The sequence below is a fragment of the Amaranthus tricolor genome, chromosome 6 (genome assembly GCF_026212465.1).
Source record: "Amaranthus tricolor cultivar Red isolate AtriRed21 chromosome 6, ASM2621246v1, whole genome shotgun sequence".
In the NCBI taxonomy this organism is placed as follows: Eukaryota; Viridiplantae; Streptophyta; class Magnoliopsida; order Caryophyllales; family Amaranthaceae; genus Amaranthus; species Amaranthus tricolor.
In genome coordinates, this window is record NC_080052.1 from 16,839,717 (window position 1) to 16,858,484 (window position 18,768).

Sequence of the window (18,768 nt, forward strand, 5' to 3'; positions counted from 1 at the left end):
TACAATAAAAAATTTTAGTATAATTATAAATTTTAATTATATTAAAGTTTAATTTCATGATAAATTATGACAAATACTATGAAAATAATAGACCAAAAATACTATGAAAATAGCGAGACAATAAATATAAATCTAATGTACAAAAGGTAAAGAAAATATTGAAAACCAAAGTAAATACACGTTAATAATGGAATGTTAGTAAATTTCCATTGAGTTTTAATGGGTTTGTATTGATATACCGCTGATTTTTAAGCTTTTAGTTATTAAAAACTACTGTTAGAATTGTTTTAAATCTAAAAAATATATTCTCCTATTTATTTTTCTGATAATTTGAGAAAATGTGTATCATGGGATTAAGGAGAGGTTACTCCTACTCCTATTTAAGAAAATCAATTTAGATTTTAAAGGTCTTCATGAAAATTGTTCTTCCTCTCCAAATTAAAATTATCTACAAGATTTAAGTTTCAAACAAATTAGCTACTTCTTTTCATTCTAGTTTTAAACTTGCTCAATATAATTTCTAATACTTCACAAAGACTAATTATATAGTACTTATAATTAATTGCAAACCGTTATATCTCAAAGGTATATTTCAGGTTTTAAGCCTAAGCATCAAGTAGGTAAAATAACGCTTATAGGAAACTAGATAGTGTCTCAGTTTAGTATCAAGTTTATGTAGACAGTATTGTCTTAAAGCATCTTTGATTTAAAGTTATTTATTTATTTATTTTAAGTTAATTAATTCCTTATAATTTCAATTCCTAGAAATTTGTATTTAATTGCAAAAGACTTATAATCTCATAGCGGTGCTTGTAATCTCTTTAAATTTTATTTATATAAAACACACAACAATCTACAAGCATTACTTTAAATTTAACATCCTCATCGTACCTTCATCCTTCATTCTCCTCTTTGAATCTTTATCTAAATTCTACCTCCCCTATCCTCGTCAACTTTTTATCTAACCATATGAGTTCTTATATATGAACGTAGTTCATGCTTTTGTTTAATCTTCATCTTTTCTCCCGAGTTATATGAGTTTTCGAGGTAATTTATATCTTCCTGAACTGGCAAATAAATTTCCACACAATCAATTAAAGCATTACAAAATAAATACATTTGGCAAAGTTTCAAGAAGTTGTCATTTGTTATTTTTCAGCTCTTTTTATTAATATTCATGATTATTATGATGATTTAAATCAATATATTTTTCAAAAATACTTTCTTACTTACGTATAAAATATTTTTTTTCAAACCATCAATCTCTTTAAGATTCTTATTTAAATATAAAGAATTAATGTAAAATTATATTTTAAATACTTACCTAATTTAACTTTAAATTCATTTAGAAAAAGAAATTGTCTAGCACACAATCAATCCTATTAAATTAATACTACTATAAAAACTCTAAGAAATCATCATGTGTTATTTTCCAGATCTATTATTAAATTGTATATTTTATTTTGAAAAATAAATTGTCATGCACACAATCAATCCTATGAAACTAATTAATACTTATATATTTGACAAAAGTCTAAGAAATCGCTATTTTTCGGTTCTATTATTAAATTGTACTCCTATGATATATTTTGATGATTCATGATTATAATGATAATTTAAATCCATATAATTTTCAAATAATTTCTTACTTACGTGTAAAATATTTTTTAAAAAAACAAATAATCCCTTTAAGATTCTTATTTATATAAAAAGAATTAATATAAAAATATATATTTTAAATACTTATCCAATTGAACTTTAAATTCATTTAGAAAAATAAATTGTCATACACATATTTAATTATAGTCCTATTAAATCAATACTTTTATACTTGGGAAAAATTCAAAAAAAAATCATCCTGTGTTATTTTCCATTTTTTTATTAAACCAATACTTCTAATATTTGGGAAAAAGTAGAGGTTATGGAATGAAGAAAGTGACGCCAACGGCCTACCCATTTTTTAGCTGACGTGGTGACCAGCTAGGCATTTGTCATTTTTCTTTTCCGACGTGGAGTCGTGGACTTTTGTAAAGATTATTTATGTGAGAGACGACACTCATAATAGTGACCCAATACACTTGAAACAAAAATAAAAAATGGAAACAAAATTATTATTTGTGGTAACCGTTTTGTCTCAAACTTTCAACAAGAAGTATAATACTCCCATTTTTTAATTGTCTTATTATCTTATTTTGTCAATTATTTCAATTATTTTTATGAGAAATGGTTTCTTCAAGAGAAGCTCACATTTTTTATTTCTTTCTAATTTGTGTTAATTAGGCTATTTAGCTTGTATATCTCGGAGAGACCGTCTCTTAAAACAATTTGGGTTAAGATTTTCTTATGATTTTATCTTTAATGAACCCAACATAATATCCAAAACACCTACAATGATAATCTTATATCATACCACCATTAACCCAAATTAACCCCTTAATCTTCGATTTCCTTTATAGTTAAGCTAACGTACCCCAACATCATTTCTACCGCTTTCTAACGGTAATTTTGGATTGCTCTATATGAACACTAGTATCATCCTTGTAATACCTTCAGCCCTAGTTCATCCTCTTGTTTCATCTTCTCACTGACTTTATCTGAGTTTTTGAGGTAATTTATATCTTCCTCAGGGTTTTTTCGGATTTAAAATTATGATTCTCATCTTCTCCTCTTGGTTCATTTGGGTTTTTTTTTTTTAAACTAATACTTGTATCTTAACTAGACCTGGGAAAATGGTCTATCGGTCGGATTTCAAGTTGGATCAATTTAGATCGGGTTATTTTTAGGTCGGTTCAACTTCGAATTGGGTCACTTTTGTTGTCATTTAGAGCGTGTAATGAAAGCGGGATTTGATTAGATTGAATATATCAAATAAATTAATTAAATATATAAATAATTGAAAACATCCCAAAAATTCTAAAAGAAGTCGAGTGGGGTCGACTAGGGGTCGACTCTGCCAGTTAGCGGAAATATTGGCCAAAATGACCAAACTTGTCGAGCGGTCGACTGTGCTCAGGCGGCTCGACTGGTTCAGATCTGGTAGGTTGATTTACTTCGCGCGATTTTTTGCAAGTTAGTTTATTCCGTTTTGTTAGTTATCTTATAACTACTTGCAGTTTAAATGGTTAAATATATGTTTAATGATTGGGATGGATCGATTTATGATCGACATTGATTCGTGAATTGATGTTGCGTTTCATAAAACGACATATTGCTTCATGAATGGTTGTATGTTGTTCTATAAATATAGAATGCATGTGTAAGTTAATCCCTACATGAAATATACAAGAAAATTTCTAAATTTTTCTCCGCCATTGCACTTTACATAGAGAACTTGCAATTCTTAATTGTAAATTCTATTTTCTACTTCCATCTAAGTTTGCTCACATCCTTCTAATTACCTTGTGCTAAGATTCTAGTGAAATTCTTTGTATCTCAGAACATATTTTCGATATACATTTTCAAGCACCATAGTAGAAATAAAGGGATGTTGTAAGAAAGAGTATCTAACCTAGAATTTATATCAAGTTAAATTAAAAGCTTCATGTGATATATATGAATATGATGGTTTAATCTTATATGAAATAACAGTTAGATTTGAGAAGTAAAGCAAAATATAGATTCATTCATTGTTACATTAATTAATGTACTACTTCGATATCCGTGCAATGAAAGGTTTTTATATAAAATGTAGAATTTATGTGAAATTGTGCTCAAATGTAAGTCGTGTGAATTATATGTATAAAGTTTGATGACCATGTGTTAAAAGTATTCTTTAAAATATTGGATAAATTAGGTTGTAATTTGAAAACTTTAAATAATTAAAAGATAATAAATATTTTGAATGTTCTGAGTAAGTAATAATTTTTTATTAATATAATTGAAAAAAATTTCAAATAATTGGGTATAATGTAAATGCTTGTGTAAGTAAATAAATTAAACATATGTGAAAAAACAGATATACCTAATATTATCGGTAATAATTAAAATATTTAATTTGAAAAATGTTTTTTACTTACAGAACATATCTCACAAATTAAAAATTTCTTTCATTTTACTTATTATTTATAAATAATTAATATTGTCAAAAACTCAAGCAGAAATATTTTGATTGATTTAATGCTCTATGAGGCCATCACTGAATGTTGGGTCAAAAAAAGAAATTTGTTTTGAAGCTATGGGTTGAAATCTCATTTAAAGCTAAAAATTTATAAAATATCAAATAATTGTGTATAATGTAAATATTTGTGTAAGTAAATAAATTAAACATATGAGAAAAACCACAAATACCTAATATTATTGGTAACAATCAAATATTTTATTTACAAAATATTTTTGATTTACAAAACTTATCTTAAAAAATTAATATATCAAAATTCTTTTTTATTTTAATAATTACTCCTATTTATTAATAATTAATTACTCCTATTTTGATAATTGCAAATAATTGGGTATAATGTAAATATTTGTGTAAGTAAATAAATTAAACATACGAGAAAAACCACAAATACCTAATATTACTGGTTACAATCAAATATCTTACAAAATTAATATATCAAAATTCTTTTTTATTTTAATAATTACTCCTATTTATTAATAACTGATATTAACAAAAGTCATGCAGATATATTTTGATTGATTTGGTGCCTCTTTACGGCTACTATTAAATGTTGGGTCAAAAAAAGAAATTTTTTAAATCTACGGATTGAATACCTGGCCTACTATTATAGTAAACCTTATTAATTTAATTTTAAAGCTAAGAAATTCATAATTTTATTTTTAAAGACTTGTCATATAGTATTGCTTTTAGGTTGGAGTAATACTTATATAATTATTTAGAAAAGTGATTAAAACGGACTAAATTAATATTGGTTATTATTTTTGATGTAATTAGTGTATACTTGAATAATATATAGAAAGTTAAGATAAATTAAAAATAAAATAAAGTGAATTCATATTGGACTATGAAAATGGCTACCCTAATCATTTAAGGAAATGTATGGTTTAGTGATTGAAATAAAACTAAAATGAAGAAACAAGAGACAAAACATTACTGAGAAAAAAATAAACTGAATAGAGGAATTAGAGAACTGACCTTCAATGAGTTGCTGTGAGCTGAGCGAAAAGCTTCTGTTCAGAACCAAAAATTTACAAGAGAAAGAAGTGTTAATGGCATGTATATATGGTGAGGGATGTGTCTAAAGAGAGGAAGCACAGTTCCTTAAAATGTTGTACACTGAAACAGTGAAATGTGAGCAAATCACTGTTTACTTTTGCTTAAAGACTTCTGCTCAGCTACACTGTGTTGTCCTTGCCTACACTGAAACACTGAATCTGTTTACATTTTGTTTAAAAACATCTGCTCAAGTACAATGGCACTGTACCACTTTTACAAAGCTATGAATCTGTTTCCTTAACCCAAATTAGTGTGCAGATATTGTTAACATGGTAACAAGAAATTGTCCCATTTGGATTAGGCACAAATATTAAGAAAGTGGAGGGGATCATCTTAAATAGTATATAGTGGGTATTGGAAGGTTAAATGTTGGTCTAAAAATTATGTTCTAAAATAGAAGTGGGACAATTAAAGTGAACTGCTCAAATAAGAAAATTAGACAATTTCAAATAATTGAAGGGCGTATTAGTTAATTGTGAGCTCTAAACGTGCTCCATTAATTCTAATATTATACAATACATACTAATAATAGAATAACGAAACCTAAATTAGATGATAATCTGAAATTCTTCCAGCTTTTATAATGTCCGCACAAATTTCCCTCTGAAGAAAGTTTACCATATTAGTGTATCACAATCTAAGCATGATAAAGTATCACACAACGATTCAGAACACTCTGTTCATAAAAACAGAAAGAAGATATTTATTTAAAGATACCATGGTTGAATATGATATGGTGCCTTCGTGAATATGCTTGCAGATTTAGACACTCAGCCTTGTCTCTAGAACAAAATCCATCTATGTTAACTACTTTCTCTTTGTCAGCAAAACCAATGCCTTGGTGGCTGACAAAATTCTGATCCTCCTTAACGCAAGAAGCACTTTCCACATGATTGACAGCAAGCTTTTCATATAGCCTTTCATCATCTTTACTAATAGATTTCTCCCCAAGAGGTATCTTGGGCTCCTTGGGGGCCCCATTACATTCTATGTTCTTTGAATTAGTATACAAATCACTCTTAATATTTCCATTTCCATCTACAGTAAAGCTAGTATCGGTGCATGAGGACCCAAAATCTAGACCTTTGGTTAAAACTACATTCTCACTAATATGAGCATTGTCTAGTGTTGACGTGCCCTCCCCATTGATCTTACCAGACTCATCCAATTGTGCAGCACTTTTGATACCTTCTTTTTTCTCTGTATCAAAACAAGGAGGATCTTTCGCATCTGCAGTAACTATATTTTTGGATCCTTCAACTAAATTGGGCTCAACAGTAGTTGTAGCAGCAATAACATCATCAGCTTCTAGACTTGCTTTTCTTAGTTCTCTCTGTGTTTCCTTTGAAGTTATCAGCTTACCGTCAGAAACTTCACTGTCTCTTAAGGTTGTAGATAAATGCAAAGCATGTGCACCATCAGACTCAACTTCAAGCTGATTTTCAGATACATCAGGTTTGGAAAGCATAACATGTCCACCACGAGACACCATGTCGTTGGAACTTGATCGAGGACCACTATCATGGTTTGGCCTAGACCAGTTACTTCTCCTATATGCCTGACATCTTTTGGGGTTGAATATAGGGGAATCTTTAGACTCCTTGACATTTTGACTCCCATCAAGCTAAGATGAATGCTCAGGAGTGATGCTAACTCTTGTAGGATATTTAGACTTTCTTTAATTTCAAGAATTTCATTCTCACCATCAAAAGTACCAGCACTATTTGGTTCACAGGTTTTAGTGGCACCCAATCTCCCACTACTTTCAACAGAATCTCCATGAGGTGAGGCTGTCAATACAAAACTACCTTTTGCTTCACTACATCACAATTAAATCAATATAGTAACAAGTGAGCAGTCAATCTTGTCCATACTTCACAAAGCAAAAAAGTTTCAGGAACTACCTAGTCAAAATCTGATCTGAGTGTTCATATGTGTGCGAGGTAGACTGGACACTCACTAACGCTGCATGACCAAACTTGAAATCTAGAGGGTTTCCACCCTGCAAAATATAACTGCATCAGCAATCCGAGGACTGGAACAAAAACTTGTAAGATCAGCTACATAGGCTAGGATGGATGCAATGAAAAGGATTACAGATCAGCTTACTTTCTCAAGAAACTCAAGTTCTCTCCTTCTCTCTTCTCAAATATCATATTCTAGCCTGTGATAAATGCAAAACGATATATAGGAAGAAACCATAGTAGCTAAAACAACGCAAAACAGAAAGCTGTATTAAAAAGCCAATCCCAGTAAAACCATATCTTACCGTAGCTCAGCCTGTGCTTTCTCAATTGCTGCTCGGCGTGGAGAGGGTTTGCAACCAATAGCAACTCCACCGTCAACCACTCCTCCCATGGCCAAAATGATATTTTACAATGCTATTGTTTGGTGTTTTTCCAGTTTCTCACAAAGAATGGCATATATAACCTTTGGAACTGGTTTAATGACATGACCTGATAATGCTTGCCTAGAGAAATAATACAAATAATACAGCTTTGGGAGGAGTTAATGAGCCGCCCCAAAAATGTGAAAAGATTCATTGACCAGCCAAAAATAAATGAAGAGAAAAGGTGAGAGATGGTAGAAGGAACAACAATAATCAAAAATTGGATCTCCTTTCTTGTGGGTATTAACCAGTAGGTAGAAGAAGAGAGGTAGAGAAAGAAGAGAGAAACGACTGTGAAATGAGGTAGATCAAAAGTCAGCAGCTAAAGGAAAGAGATGAACTGGCAGTGTAGGCAACATGTGGCAGTGTAAGGCTGAAGTGGCAATTCATGTGGCAAAACTACTGTTCATAATGAACAGTATTACTGGTTTGCAAGTGTTTTATAGTTAGAGGATTATGATACGTCCATTTTGGAATATTATAAGTTAAGTTGACAAAGTAATATGTCATATTTCCTCTATGAAGGGAATAGGAGAGGTTAATGTTAATGAAATTTAATATAAAAGTTTTAAGGACTAAAATGTTATTAAAGGGGCGTTTGTTTAGGGTTAATAAACAAAGGGAAAGGGAATGAGTAGACCCGATTCCCTTTGTTGTTGTTTGTTTGTACTCACTATCGTACTCTTTCCCCATTTTTAGTTTTGGGATTACGGGCTTCCTCATTCCCCAACCCCCCCTACCTTTTCCATTCCATTCCCCCTGCATCACCCTCTCCTCTCAAACCCTACACACAGCCGTCCGACTCCTCCCTCAAGTTTTCCTCTCTTCCTCACGACGGCCGGCTGCCATTGTTCGTAGCTTTCTTCTCCTCAATCTCGACTTTCCTGCCGCCATTGTCAAATGTAAGTTATTCTTCTACTATTGCTGATTTGAATCTCTTTTCTCTTCTAATACTGTTGCCATCGTTCGACTTCAGTGGCCATTTCATTCATTATTCTCCATTGGACTGCTTTGTTCGAGTTCCTACGAGTGCTGCTTCATCTTCATCTCAAACCCACGATTTAATTGGACTACTTTGTTTGTTCATTCAATTTGACTGCTTCAATTCGCAGGTAAACCCACTGCTTTGCTTTCCTTATTTATCAAATTCTTGTTTGTTCATTTCGATTAGCCAATTTCTTGTTGCTTATTTTCTTGCTGCTGCTATTTGTTGTTGCTGCCATTTCTTGTTGCTTCAAAGAAAGGGTAATTTTGTGGGTATATTGCTTGTAACTGTTGGGTAGTTTATGGATTTAGTAAGTGTTGGGTAATTTTGTGGGTATATTTCCATTTTGTTATTGATGTTCTTGATGTTCTTGATGGAGTATAATGTGAGGGCTGTTAATGTTCTGGGCTGTTGATGGAGTATCTTGCTTGATGTTCTGGGCAGCTTCATGGAGCAATTCCATGTTCTGGGCTGCCTTTTTTTTCTTCCTCACAAGACAACCATTTTTCTTCAATAATTAATTTTGGAAGGAGATTGAAGTTTGAAGTTCATAAATTATTACATTTTCTCAGTGGGAAAAAAGATTATACAAAAAAAATAATTGAAAGAAGACTTTGTGTTGCAGAAAACAGAGAAAAGCAGAGTTTAGTGCAACTGGGTAGATTTGATTTGGGTTTTTGTGATTAATTTGGGATTGATTAAGAACATTGGGATTTTGATGAAGTGAAATTAATTGTAGGAAGGTGCAAAAAAAGCCCAGATCGACAAGTAATCAGGGTACTGTGATCTGAATTAAATCAAAATGGTAATTTTTCAATATTTTTTAGTTACAATTTATTTCAAGTGTTGTATTCTTGTGAAAATTTAACTGCATTTGTCTTGTTTTTGGTTTGGATTTATTTTGTTGATTTAGTTGACTGTTTTTTTGCTGCTTATTGACTTTATTTGACTGATGATGGAGCAAATCGAGTGCCATAGAGGAGTATGGTTTTTGATGATGGATTTTGATGTTCATTGAAATTGTCTCAATGTGTAGAAAATGCAGAAATGTCTGCCCGATGGAAATGATTTTGAAACATGTAGTTTGGATTTTATTGGTTGAGTTTTGAGGTGTTTTATGGGATTTCGAATTCTGTTCGAACATTCATTTTTGTTTACTTGTATTTTGTTTACTATGATCAGTATAGTTCAATTTTGTTTACTTGTATTGAATGTTATAGAGGATGGATGAAAGTAGTGCTAGTGGAGGTGGAAGGGAAAAAAACAAACGATTTTGGACTGCCTAAGAAGATAAGGCTCTTGTGGAAGCATTGTCAGAGTTAGCTGTTGATCCTCACTGGAGGTGTGAAAATGGATTTAGAAGCGGCTACATGGTTCGCTTAGAGGAGCTCATAGGTAAGGCTCTTCCTGGTTGTGGTTTGAAGGCTCTGCCACACATTGATTCTCGACTTAAGACACTTGTAGCCAAGTGTAGGGCTATTTGTCAAATGTTAAATACAAGTGGATTTGTCAAATGTTAAGAGTCTTCTTAAAGGAAATAGTAATGCTTAGATCTAATGTTGTGGTTCCATGAATGATTTTGAAAGGACTAGAACACTTTTCGTATGTATTTTGATCTACAAACAAGTGATTATATGTAATTAATCGAGCTATGTTGTTATTATTTAGAGTTATGTTTTTTAAAAAAATAAGTTTTTCAAGTTTATCATATAACAACTACTTATTTTTGGAAAAAATATAAAAGAATTTAAAAACTCAAATTTTGATTCCTTAACTTGAACCAAACAGTCACAAAGGGAATCATTGAACAGTTCATTCCGTTTCCTGAACACAACCAAACGACTAGGCTAAATTAGGGGAATCCATTCCTTTCTCCTTCATTCCCTTTCCTCATTCCATTCCGATTCCCTTGTGCGAACCAAACGCCCCCTAAGTATTTTATTATGCTTAAGGTAAAGTCTAAAAACTACCCTCGTGACTTCCAGTTGAAGTTATTTTTCGATATATGGAACGGTTATATAAATTGGATTAAAATTTTGACTTATACAAGATTCAAATTGTTTTTATAGTTGTTAAGTAAAGTTTTACTTTCAACTTAAAGTTCCTTTATATGTAAATTATTTTAATAGTCCAACATGTTTGTGATTGTACCATGACTTTAATTAATTTTATAGTTCTTCAATTTTGAAGAGGTACTCAAGTATGAGTTCGATCTTTTAGTGTATTGGTCATTCTCTATGTTGATCAAAGTATGTGTTTGTGGGAGGTAACAAGTTTTGATCACCCAAGAACAAACAAAGTTTTAACTTATTCCACTATGATATTAATGTTATTTGTCATGGTTTAGACAAATATGTAAATGAAATAGTTCAAAAATACACATCTTTGTGATGTTTAATTTAAGCTAAAGTTGTGCACATACAATCTAGTGTGATTATCAAGTGCCTTGGATAAAGTATTGATGGTCGAGTGTAACTTTGATAATGCTATGACATCTAATTAAGGCAAAGCCGAAAATTATGGCTTATCAAAGAAGGGATCACAACTCTTGACTATGTGAACAATGTTCAAAGTTAGATAAAGTATTTTATCAAGTTTAGGAATTTCATGGTTTAAATGATATTGGATCATGCCCATCTTCAACACCATGAGTGAAACCCATACCAAACACTAGAAGAAACATCTAGTCTTGAATTCAATGTGGATTGATCACTCATCAGATGTTGGGAAGCAACACTTAAGTAATCCTTAGTTGTTTTGTTCGTGATGATAATACAAGGTTGTAGAATAGTCCCTGGAAGTCTCCATTTCGTAGAGTTTGAAGGTCTCTAGATTGAGTGCTTTATTCACGAAAGCATGGTAAATGAGGAGAAGCTACCTATATAAGTTCGAGGTTTAGCCGCCTCAACGAAGTCTAAGGGGCATGCTTGTGACTTCATTGGACTTATGAATAGATATGGACATATGGCCTTTAACGTGTCGCAGATGTGAGGTTAACGAATTATTTCATGTGTACTACTCTTTCAATTGGTTGGATATATCAGCTTAATTCAATCTGGAAAAGGCATTATGGGATATGATCAATTGTAAAGATGCGTGGTACTAAATGGGTTGAAGATTATGGATCGCAAAAGAGGAAAATTATTATACACTCTAAATGGGGGAGAATTGTTGTCATTTAGAGTGTATAGTATTATTGGTAATTGATTAAATTAAATAAATTAAATAAATTAAATTAATTAAATAAACAAATAATTAATTTAAAATATCCCAAAAATTGCAAAGGAGTCGAGTGGGGTTGACTCTGCACGTTAGCGGGAAAATTGGCCAAAATGACCAGTCGGCTCGACTGAATCTTGGTCGAGCGGTCGACTGTGCTCAGTCGGCTCGATTGGTTCAGGTCTGGTCGAATGATTTACTTCTTGCGATTTTTTGCAAGTTATTTTATTACACTTTGTTAGTTATCTTGTAACTACACGGTTTAAACATATGTTTAATGATTGGGATGGATCGATTTATGATAGACATTGGTTCGTGAATTGATGTTGCGGTTCATGACGCAACATATTACTTCATAAATGGTTGTATGCTCTTCTATAAATATTGAAGACATGTGTAAGTTATTTCCTATATGAAATATACATGAAAATTTCTGAATTTTTCTCCTCCATTGCACTTTACATTGAGAACTTGCAAGCCTCGATTGTAAATTTCTTTTTTCTTCTTTCATCTAAGTTTTCTCACATCGTTCTAGTTTCTTTGTGCTAAGATTTAGTGAAATTCTTTGTATCTCAGAACAAATTTCCGGTATACATTCCCGAGCATCATAGTTGGGAGGATATGATATTTTAGGAAAGAACATCTCACCTAGAATTTATATCAAGTCAAATTAAAACCTTCATGTTACTTGTTCATGTTTGGAAGATCGGTGTCTTGGAGTTCTTGGTGGTATACATAAGCATAGATCTTGATTTGTCATATGTAATTTATAATCTACTAATTATTTATAACTTTATTTCATAAAGTTTGTTTATTATTTAAAATCACGGAATACAACAAGTTTCAGGTCGAATCATGTCGAATTTCGATTCGGGTTCAAATTGACCCAACAGGTTACCAATTTATTTTTACCTGGTTAACTTACAAAAATTATGGGATTTCTTATTTTATCATCAAATTTGAAAATATATATTTTTTAAAAAAAATTATCTACTATAGCACTTAACCGTATCACGATAAAATAGCAGAAAAATTTTTGTACGATCAAATTTCTTTTTTGAAAAAAAAAGATAAATGATAATAAAATGTCGAAAAAAAAGTACAAAAAATGTTAAACCAAATTTTAATTCATAAATTTAGGAAAAATTATCTAGAATAATTCAATATTTTAATGATTTTCCTATAATAATCTCACTTATTAATTAACTATGAATAATCCCAATTTTAAAGGGTACTTTTCTAAAGTAAAGTTGGTAACAGATAGACTTGCTAAAGCAATTTTTTTTGAAAAAAAAGATAAATTATAATAAAATGTCGAAAAAAATGCAAAAAAAATGTTAAACAAAAATTTTTATTTTTTTATTATTTAAAATTTTTTATGTAAATTTTTTAAATTTCTCTAATTTTAAATTAATTTTCAGTTTATTTTTGCTGAATTGCCTACTATAGCAGGTCATCGGATTACCCAAGTTTACTCTAGGCAAATACCCCTAAAGTTGATTATTTATGGTTAATCAATAGGTGGGATTATTGTAGAAAAATTATGAAAATATTGAATTATTTTTGATGAGTCCCTTAAATTTATGATTTAAAAATAATAAATTAATCAGTTTAACTAATTTTTAAAAGAGCTAAAAATGAAAAGTTGGTCAATTTTATATGCTACTAGGCAAACATCAATCAATAAAAACCTTCCATATCAAGGGATTACATAAAGGTGACACACGAAACTTTCCAGCTCTTTTATAAAGTAGTATATGATTTTTGGTGACTGTGAAGAAGGGGAAAATGATGCTCCAAGTACAGACCCATGATTTGCTCACTATGCTGATATTTCTTCTTCAACAACTTCTGTTGAAACTGATTCAATTTAGGGAAGAGATGTGGATATTGATGATGAAGAAATATAGGGTATATTCAATTTTGGCCTTGAACTATCTAATATGATTACCTTTTCACAAAAACTTGTATGAGACGCTGCCGACCAAATTTGCGCATGTAATAACATTTCAATTTTTTGGGCATTTATCAATTTTGATCTTAAAGGTATCAATTTAGAAAATTGATAACTTTAAGGTCAAAATTGATACCTTTAAAATCAAAATTGAAAAATGCCCAGAAAATTAAAAAAAATATTCAGATTGTTATACGCGCGAATTGGACCAGCCCAAATTGACGATCTCATTATGAGGCTGTTTCGTCCAAAACCAGTTGTTACCTTTTTAGGGATTTAGAAGAAGAAAAGGAAGATGATAAAGATGTTAGTTGATTATGATATTAATGGTCCCTTTTCTCGTATGTGGATGACTTATGATGATCTTGTTTTTTTGTTCATTTTATGTATTTTAGTATATTGTGGTATGTAATGAGTATTTTATTGAGACATAAAATAGCTCAATGATTTTCTCAAAATAAAAGCTTTTTTTAATTAGCTAGCAACATTTCATTAAAATTCATTAATCACACCAATCTTTTTTTGAGTTCATATTACCAAAAAATTTTTTTAGGAGGGTATGTTCATCATTGGATTTAAGAGGCAAATACTTTTTTTTATGGATTTCTAAGATGAGAATAATTTGTTCCCTAAGAGATGTATTGCCGTAAGTTTGATTTTCAAGCCATTATTTAATAGTTGAAGATTAAAGAGTTACTCTTGTGAGAGATTATCTTTCGGTGACACAACCTTAAAATAAGGAATTCATATGCTAATAATGATTATATTACTTGGGATATTCAACCTATGTATGGAGAACGTCTCAAGGTGAGACTGTCTCAAATAAGAATTTGTGTAGATTAAACTTTCCATTACAAGGTTTAGTGCTAAACAACTTGATTTGATATACGAGATGTTTTCAAGTAAACATTTTCACTAAGTTTTCCAAAAGTGTGAATATTAACAATTAACCTTAAAAAGAAAGAGTTGATAAACATATAAGTGATCTAACTCTAGATTAGTGTCAGGCTTTTTGTGAAGGCCCAAAAAACAAATTCGTGTGGACTCGAACAAAAGCAGGCAATATCATGCTAATGCGATCATTCACAGTTGTGGGAGGGCTCTTAGTGAGACCTTTGAAATCAGAAAATCTGATTTTGTTGACTTGTATTGAGAGTCATTTAAACACGGTGGTCAAGGGAGCAAACTCCCTAGTAAAGTGGCGATGCAAGGAGACACATATATCATTTGTTGGATGAGAGAACACGAGTGATTTGGTCTCTAGTGTGAAAGAAAGATTGTTGAGTGCACATCTGAAGTTCCACGTTGGAAACTAAAGAGTTTGCAATCATATAAGTGATCCAATTCTAAATTAGCAAGACCTTTAGGAAAGATACTCGAAAATGTATCCATGCAGGCTCAGCCTAAAGCGAAATATATTATACAAATGCGGATCTATTATTTACGATTTGTGAGCCTTAACACATACTATTCATGTAGTCCCCATATTCTTCAAAAATCGTTAAACATGAGTATTACACTATTTCACCGTTTTGATTTGTACATTGATGTAAAGCATTTTTATTTTTGTTGTGGTTGTAAATTCTTTCTTTCAATGTCAACAATAAACAAACCACATTTCCTCTCTTCTAAACTTAATTTTTTTTATCTTATTCTCCTACGACAAATTAAAAAATATAAATTTTCTCGAAATCTTTTTGTTAAAAATAATTGTCCTTACAATCTTTCTTGCAAAAAAATTTATACAAAGACCCATCTTGGATCATAGAAACCGATTGAAAATTCAAAAACAAAAGGATCGAATGTCATGTTTCATGAACCAAACACCAAGAGTTTATCAAAAAATATTGTTGACTTAATGAGCAAAAGACACTCAAAATTTGTCTCTTTGATATCTCAATAGTCATCTTGGTTGAAATAGAAGTTTACACACCAGTCATATAAACAAGAACCAAACAAAAGCACAATCTTTGAAACATCAGAAAAGCCACATATATAAACAGTCTTACCCCAACGCCACTAAGTGGCTCCCCAATACGCAAAATTTAAGGGGGTCAGATGTATATAACTTTATCTTTGTAATAAAAAAAGATATTTCCGATTGACCCAAATGCATTTAGAAAGATATAGCATATATCGCATTTACAAAATAACAACATATTTGCTGATGATTACTGAGAATGACCACCTTTGGGAATTCGGCTCATGCAGGATCCATATTTGGCAGAGTGATGATCGCAAGCAAGAGTATCGGTTGTATGGAAAGATGTATGATTCTATGATGAAAATTCGAGATGAAGCTTCTGCTTGAGCTTTAGAAATCTAGATGGCAACTTTTTACTTCTTCGAAGAATGTATGAGATCTCGTCTTCATTCGCTGATTTCCGCTGCATTAGTCTTCTGATCCCACTAGGTTTCCTATTATCCTGCAATTTCGAGGCACCCATATAAGTAGTATTCTAAAAATGTATACTACAAGATTATAGCTCCATGATTAATATTCACCTGGAAATGAAAAGAAGGATTCCGTATTAACTTGGGAGAAACCGAGAATCCATCACGAACAGGCACGACTAACACAGTTGAAACCTATTATGGTCAGTTTAGTATACCAAACATGGAATTGATATTTGTATTAGAACAAAAATCTACTTACCAGTAATTTCTTTGGCCGCGATTTCAAGTGGTGACCTTGGACTTGTACCGAGACATATCTTGTTTGAGCTTGTATACATAAAAAGTGGCACGTCTTCAACAATCTTGAACTCATTTTCACTACCTTTTGTGATATCGTTTATCTGATTAGGTTCCCTGAATCAACAAATTATCTCAGTCCAGATGCTTACAATATAGGCAAAGACATCCTTCAAACATCCTATATAAAAGACTCGAGTTAGAATACCTCAAGGGTGAGCTCGGTTCTTTACAAGGATCCGCTGTTTAAAAGAAAGGAGAATCAAAATATTAGTTTCAACATCTTAAACACATTCAAATTGGGAAATGCTTACGGAGAGAGATGTGCACGCACAACATACATGGTGGTAAGATATATCGAGGGTGATATCTTGGCAAATTCGTACTCCATCGAACTTTAGTCAAGGTGAAGTTGTTATTGTATAGATCACATGAATCAAGTTTCTGTTCCAACACCAAGTAAATTAGGATAGACATATGACAATAAACTTATGACATTCAGCCAAACACGGGCTGTAAAGCATCAAGGATTTTCAGCGTTTAGGTTACTAACTTGCTTTAGGCAATTGATTCGACACTCCACTTTGTTAGCTCGTTCACTCGTTTGAATGCAGGAATCAAGATTAGCAGAAACGCTTCCAAGGTGATCAACGACTGTAACCACAGCTCTACATATGTACTCTCTTGTGTTTTCAAGCACGCTGCATTTAACAAAAAAAGCTTAACACATAATTAGCCATTAATTAAATAAGTTTTCTATAACTCACTTCAGATGAGTTAGAAAAACTACAGCTTACAGTGCTTTATCCTTCGAGTTAAGGTATGATTTTTCACAGTAGTCAGCAGCATCATGAATTTGAGCCCTTAATTCCTTTAGCTCCTACAAAGATTTGTTGAATTAATGAATAAAGTAACTACATATGAATCACATTATTATGAATCCTTGACAATTTTTACAAGCAGACAACATTGGTTTCCTTTAAAAATCTAGGATAATATAAACAAAGGATAGTTGTTTCATCACAAAGCAAAGACAACCATTACAACAAGGGAACACATAATTGATACTCCCCTACACTTTCAATTTTCTATATTTTTCCATTTTTGAATTTCCAGCGAATTTGCTACATTTCTCCCTCTTAATCTCATCCACAAACTCATCCTTTTTTCATCATTACATCCTTCGTCCACTTGTTTTTTTGTCTTTTTCTCTCACTAATAATCAACTGAAATAAACATTCGACCAAAATCAAACGTAGCTAGTTGAGGGGATAACAATTTGGTGAAAAAATACCGCTACGATAACATTGCAATTATTGTTGGCCACATGTGGTCCGACATCAAAAAATTAGAGAAAAAGTGGAATATTTAGCATTAGGTATGAGGAGAACCTGTGCTGCATCCACACTTCTAGTCTAAAAGGCTCTCGCGTGAGGGACGTGTTAGAGTATATAACATATTTTGGAGCCTCAACCATTAGCTTAAGCTTTTGGTTGAGTTGGTTCCTTAACAGGCTAATTCTCCTATTATCGATTGGTTTTAGACTGAAAAATTATTGGTTTGTATACAGTCAACTCTCCTTTTGTGCAGGTCTTGTTGTGTACAAGCATAACAACAAATTTATCAATCATCAAAGCAAATTAAAGAAGCAAAGTACAAAACACACCCAAGTTAAAATTATTATTATCACAAACTAAATCTTAAACTAAGAAGCAAAGCAAACAGAAGTATACCTGAAGAGACTTAAGGAAACGAAGCGAGTCAACCGACTCAGGACCGAGAATGCCATTTTCAAAGTTAACTGAACTCAACATTCTATATCTCTCACTTAGATTCCAAGTGGAGAAGAATATATGTATATAGAAGTACGCTATACAGTGCTTCTATAAGTTGAACTGTTTTCTTGTTTTCTTACATTTCACCCTCAAATGATTGACATGTGTAGTATGGTGATTGGAAAAAGGATTACCAGGAAACTATAGGCTCGTGATTGATCTGGCTGTTACTGAAAACAACAAATCATAATCATAAGAAGCAAACAAAAAAAATGATTAAACAAGTAATGCAGCACCCGTGAAGTTGTGCTCCCTTTTCTGATTTGTCTGTTACCGATGAAAGTGCATTTGTGTCCTTGCACTTGATGATTCACCATGAAGTATCTTTATTATACCTTAAATTAATGGATGTTCCCATTAAGGTAGATTGTATGTTTATCAGTATTATACTATTATGAGTAATATTTCACTTTTCCATCTGTTATCGGAAAACCCATTAAAAATTACTATCCAGAGTGTTTGATGATCGGTTTTAAATGATGGTATATGGTAATAAGAATGAGTTAGCGTATTAGTTTT

General features: G+C 31.6%; 2 protein-coding genes and 1 long non-coding RNA gene across 9 annotated transcripts; 1 reads left to right on the plus strand and 2 right to left on the minus strand.

Moving 5' to 3' along the window:
* Window positions 1–225: 225 nt before the first annotated feature.
* On the minus strand, window positions 226–8,276 carry LOC130814969 (uncharacterized). Of its 5 annotated transcripts, none has more exons than XR_009042511.1 (5): window positions 7,443–7,945; window positions 7,283–7,337; window positions 7,078–7,175; window positions 5,093–6,992; window positions 226–1,067 (listed from the first exon to the last, which is right to left on the minus strand). XR_009042511.1 is itself a non-coding variant. In XM_057681276.1 (5 exons), the coding sequence occupies exons 4-5, from the start codon at window positions 6,663–6,665 to the stop codon at window positions 5,313–5,315; spliced, it is 780 nt and encodes a 259-aa protein (XP_057537259.1). In that variant the 5' UTR covers window positions 6,666–6,992; window positions 7,078–7,175; window positions 7,283–7,337; window positions 7,443–7,946; the 3' UTR covers window positions 4,408–5,312. The 5 variants fall into 5 exon arrangements, 4 of the variants coding, with proteins under 4 accessions (XP_057537259.1, XP_057537256.1, XP_057537257.1 ...); XM_057681276.1 differs by lacking the exon at window positions 226–1,067 and having other exon boundaries at window positions 4,408–5,317; window positions 5,891–6,992; window positions 7,443–7,946; XM_057681273.1 differs by lacking the exon at window positions 226–1,067 and having other exon boundaries at window positions 4,409–6,992; window positions 7,443–8,276.
* Window positions 7,949–10,115, plus strand: LOC130814971 (uncharacterized). The gene is made up of 3 exons (XR_009042512.1): window positions 7,949–8,464; window positions 8,539–8,674; window positions 9,768–10,115. It is a non-coding gene; the product is annotated as an uncharacterized LOC130814971 (long non-coding RNA).
* Window positions 10,116–15,429: 5,314 nt separating this feature from the next.
* Window positions 15,430–18,742, minus strand: LOC130814973 (protein ABIL2-like). Of its 3 annotated transcripts, none has more exons than XM_057681282.1 (8): window positions 18,148–18,742; window positions 17,205–17,294; window positions 16,968–17,115; window positions 16,756–16,858; window positions 16,623–16,656; window positions 16,377–16,531; window positions 16,226–16,293; window positions 15,431–16,146 (listed from the first exon to the last, which is right to left on the minus strand). In XM_057681282.1, the coding sequence occupies exons 2-8, from the start codon at window positions 17,264–17,266 to the stop codon at window positions 15,997–15,999; spliced, it is 720 nt and encodes a 239-aa protein (XP_057537265.1). In that variant the 5' UTR covers window positions 17,267–17,294; window positions 18,148–18,742; the 3' UTR covers window positions 15,431–15,996. The 3 variants fall into 3 exon arrangements, with proteins under 3 accessions (XP_057537266.1, XP_057537265.1, XP_057537264.1); XM_057681281.1 differs by having other exon boundaries at window positions 15,435–16,146; window positions 17,212–17,294; XM_057681283.1 differs by lacking the exon at window positions 18,148–18,742 and having other exon boundaries at window positions 15,430–16,146; window positions 17,205–18,141.
* Window positions 18,743–18,768: the final 26 nt, after the last annotated feature.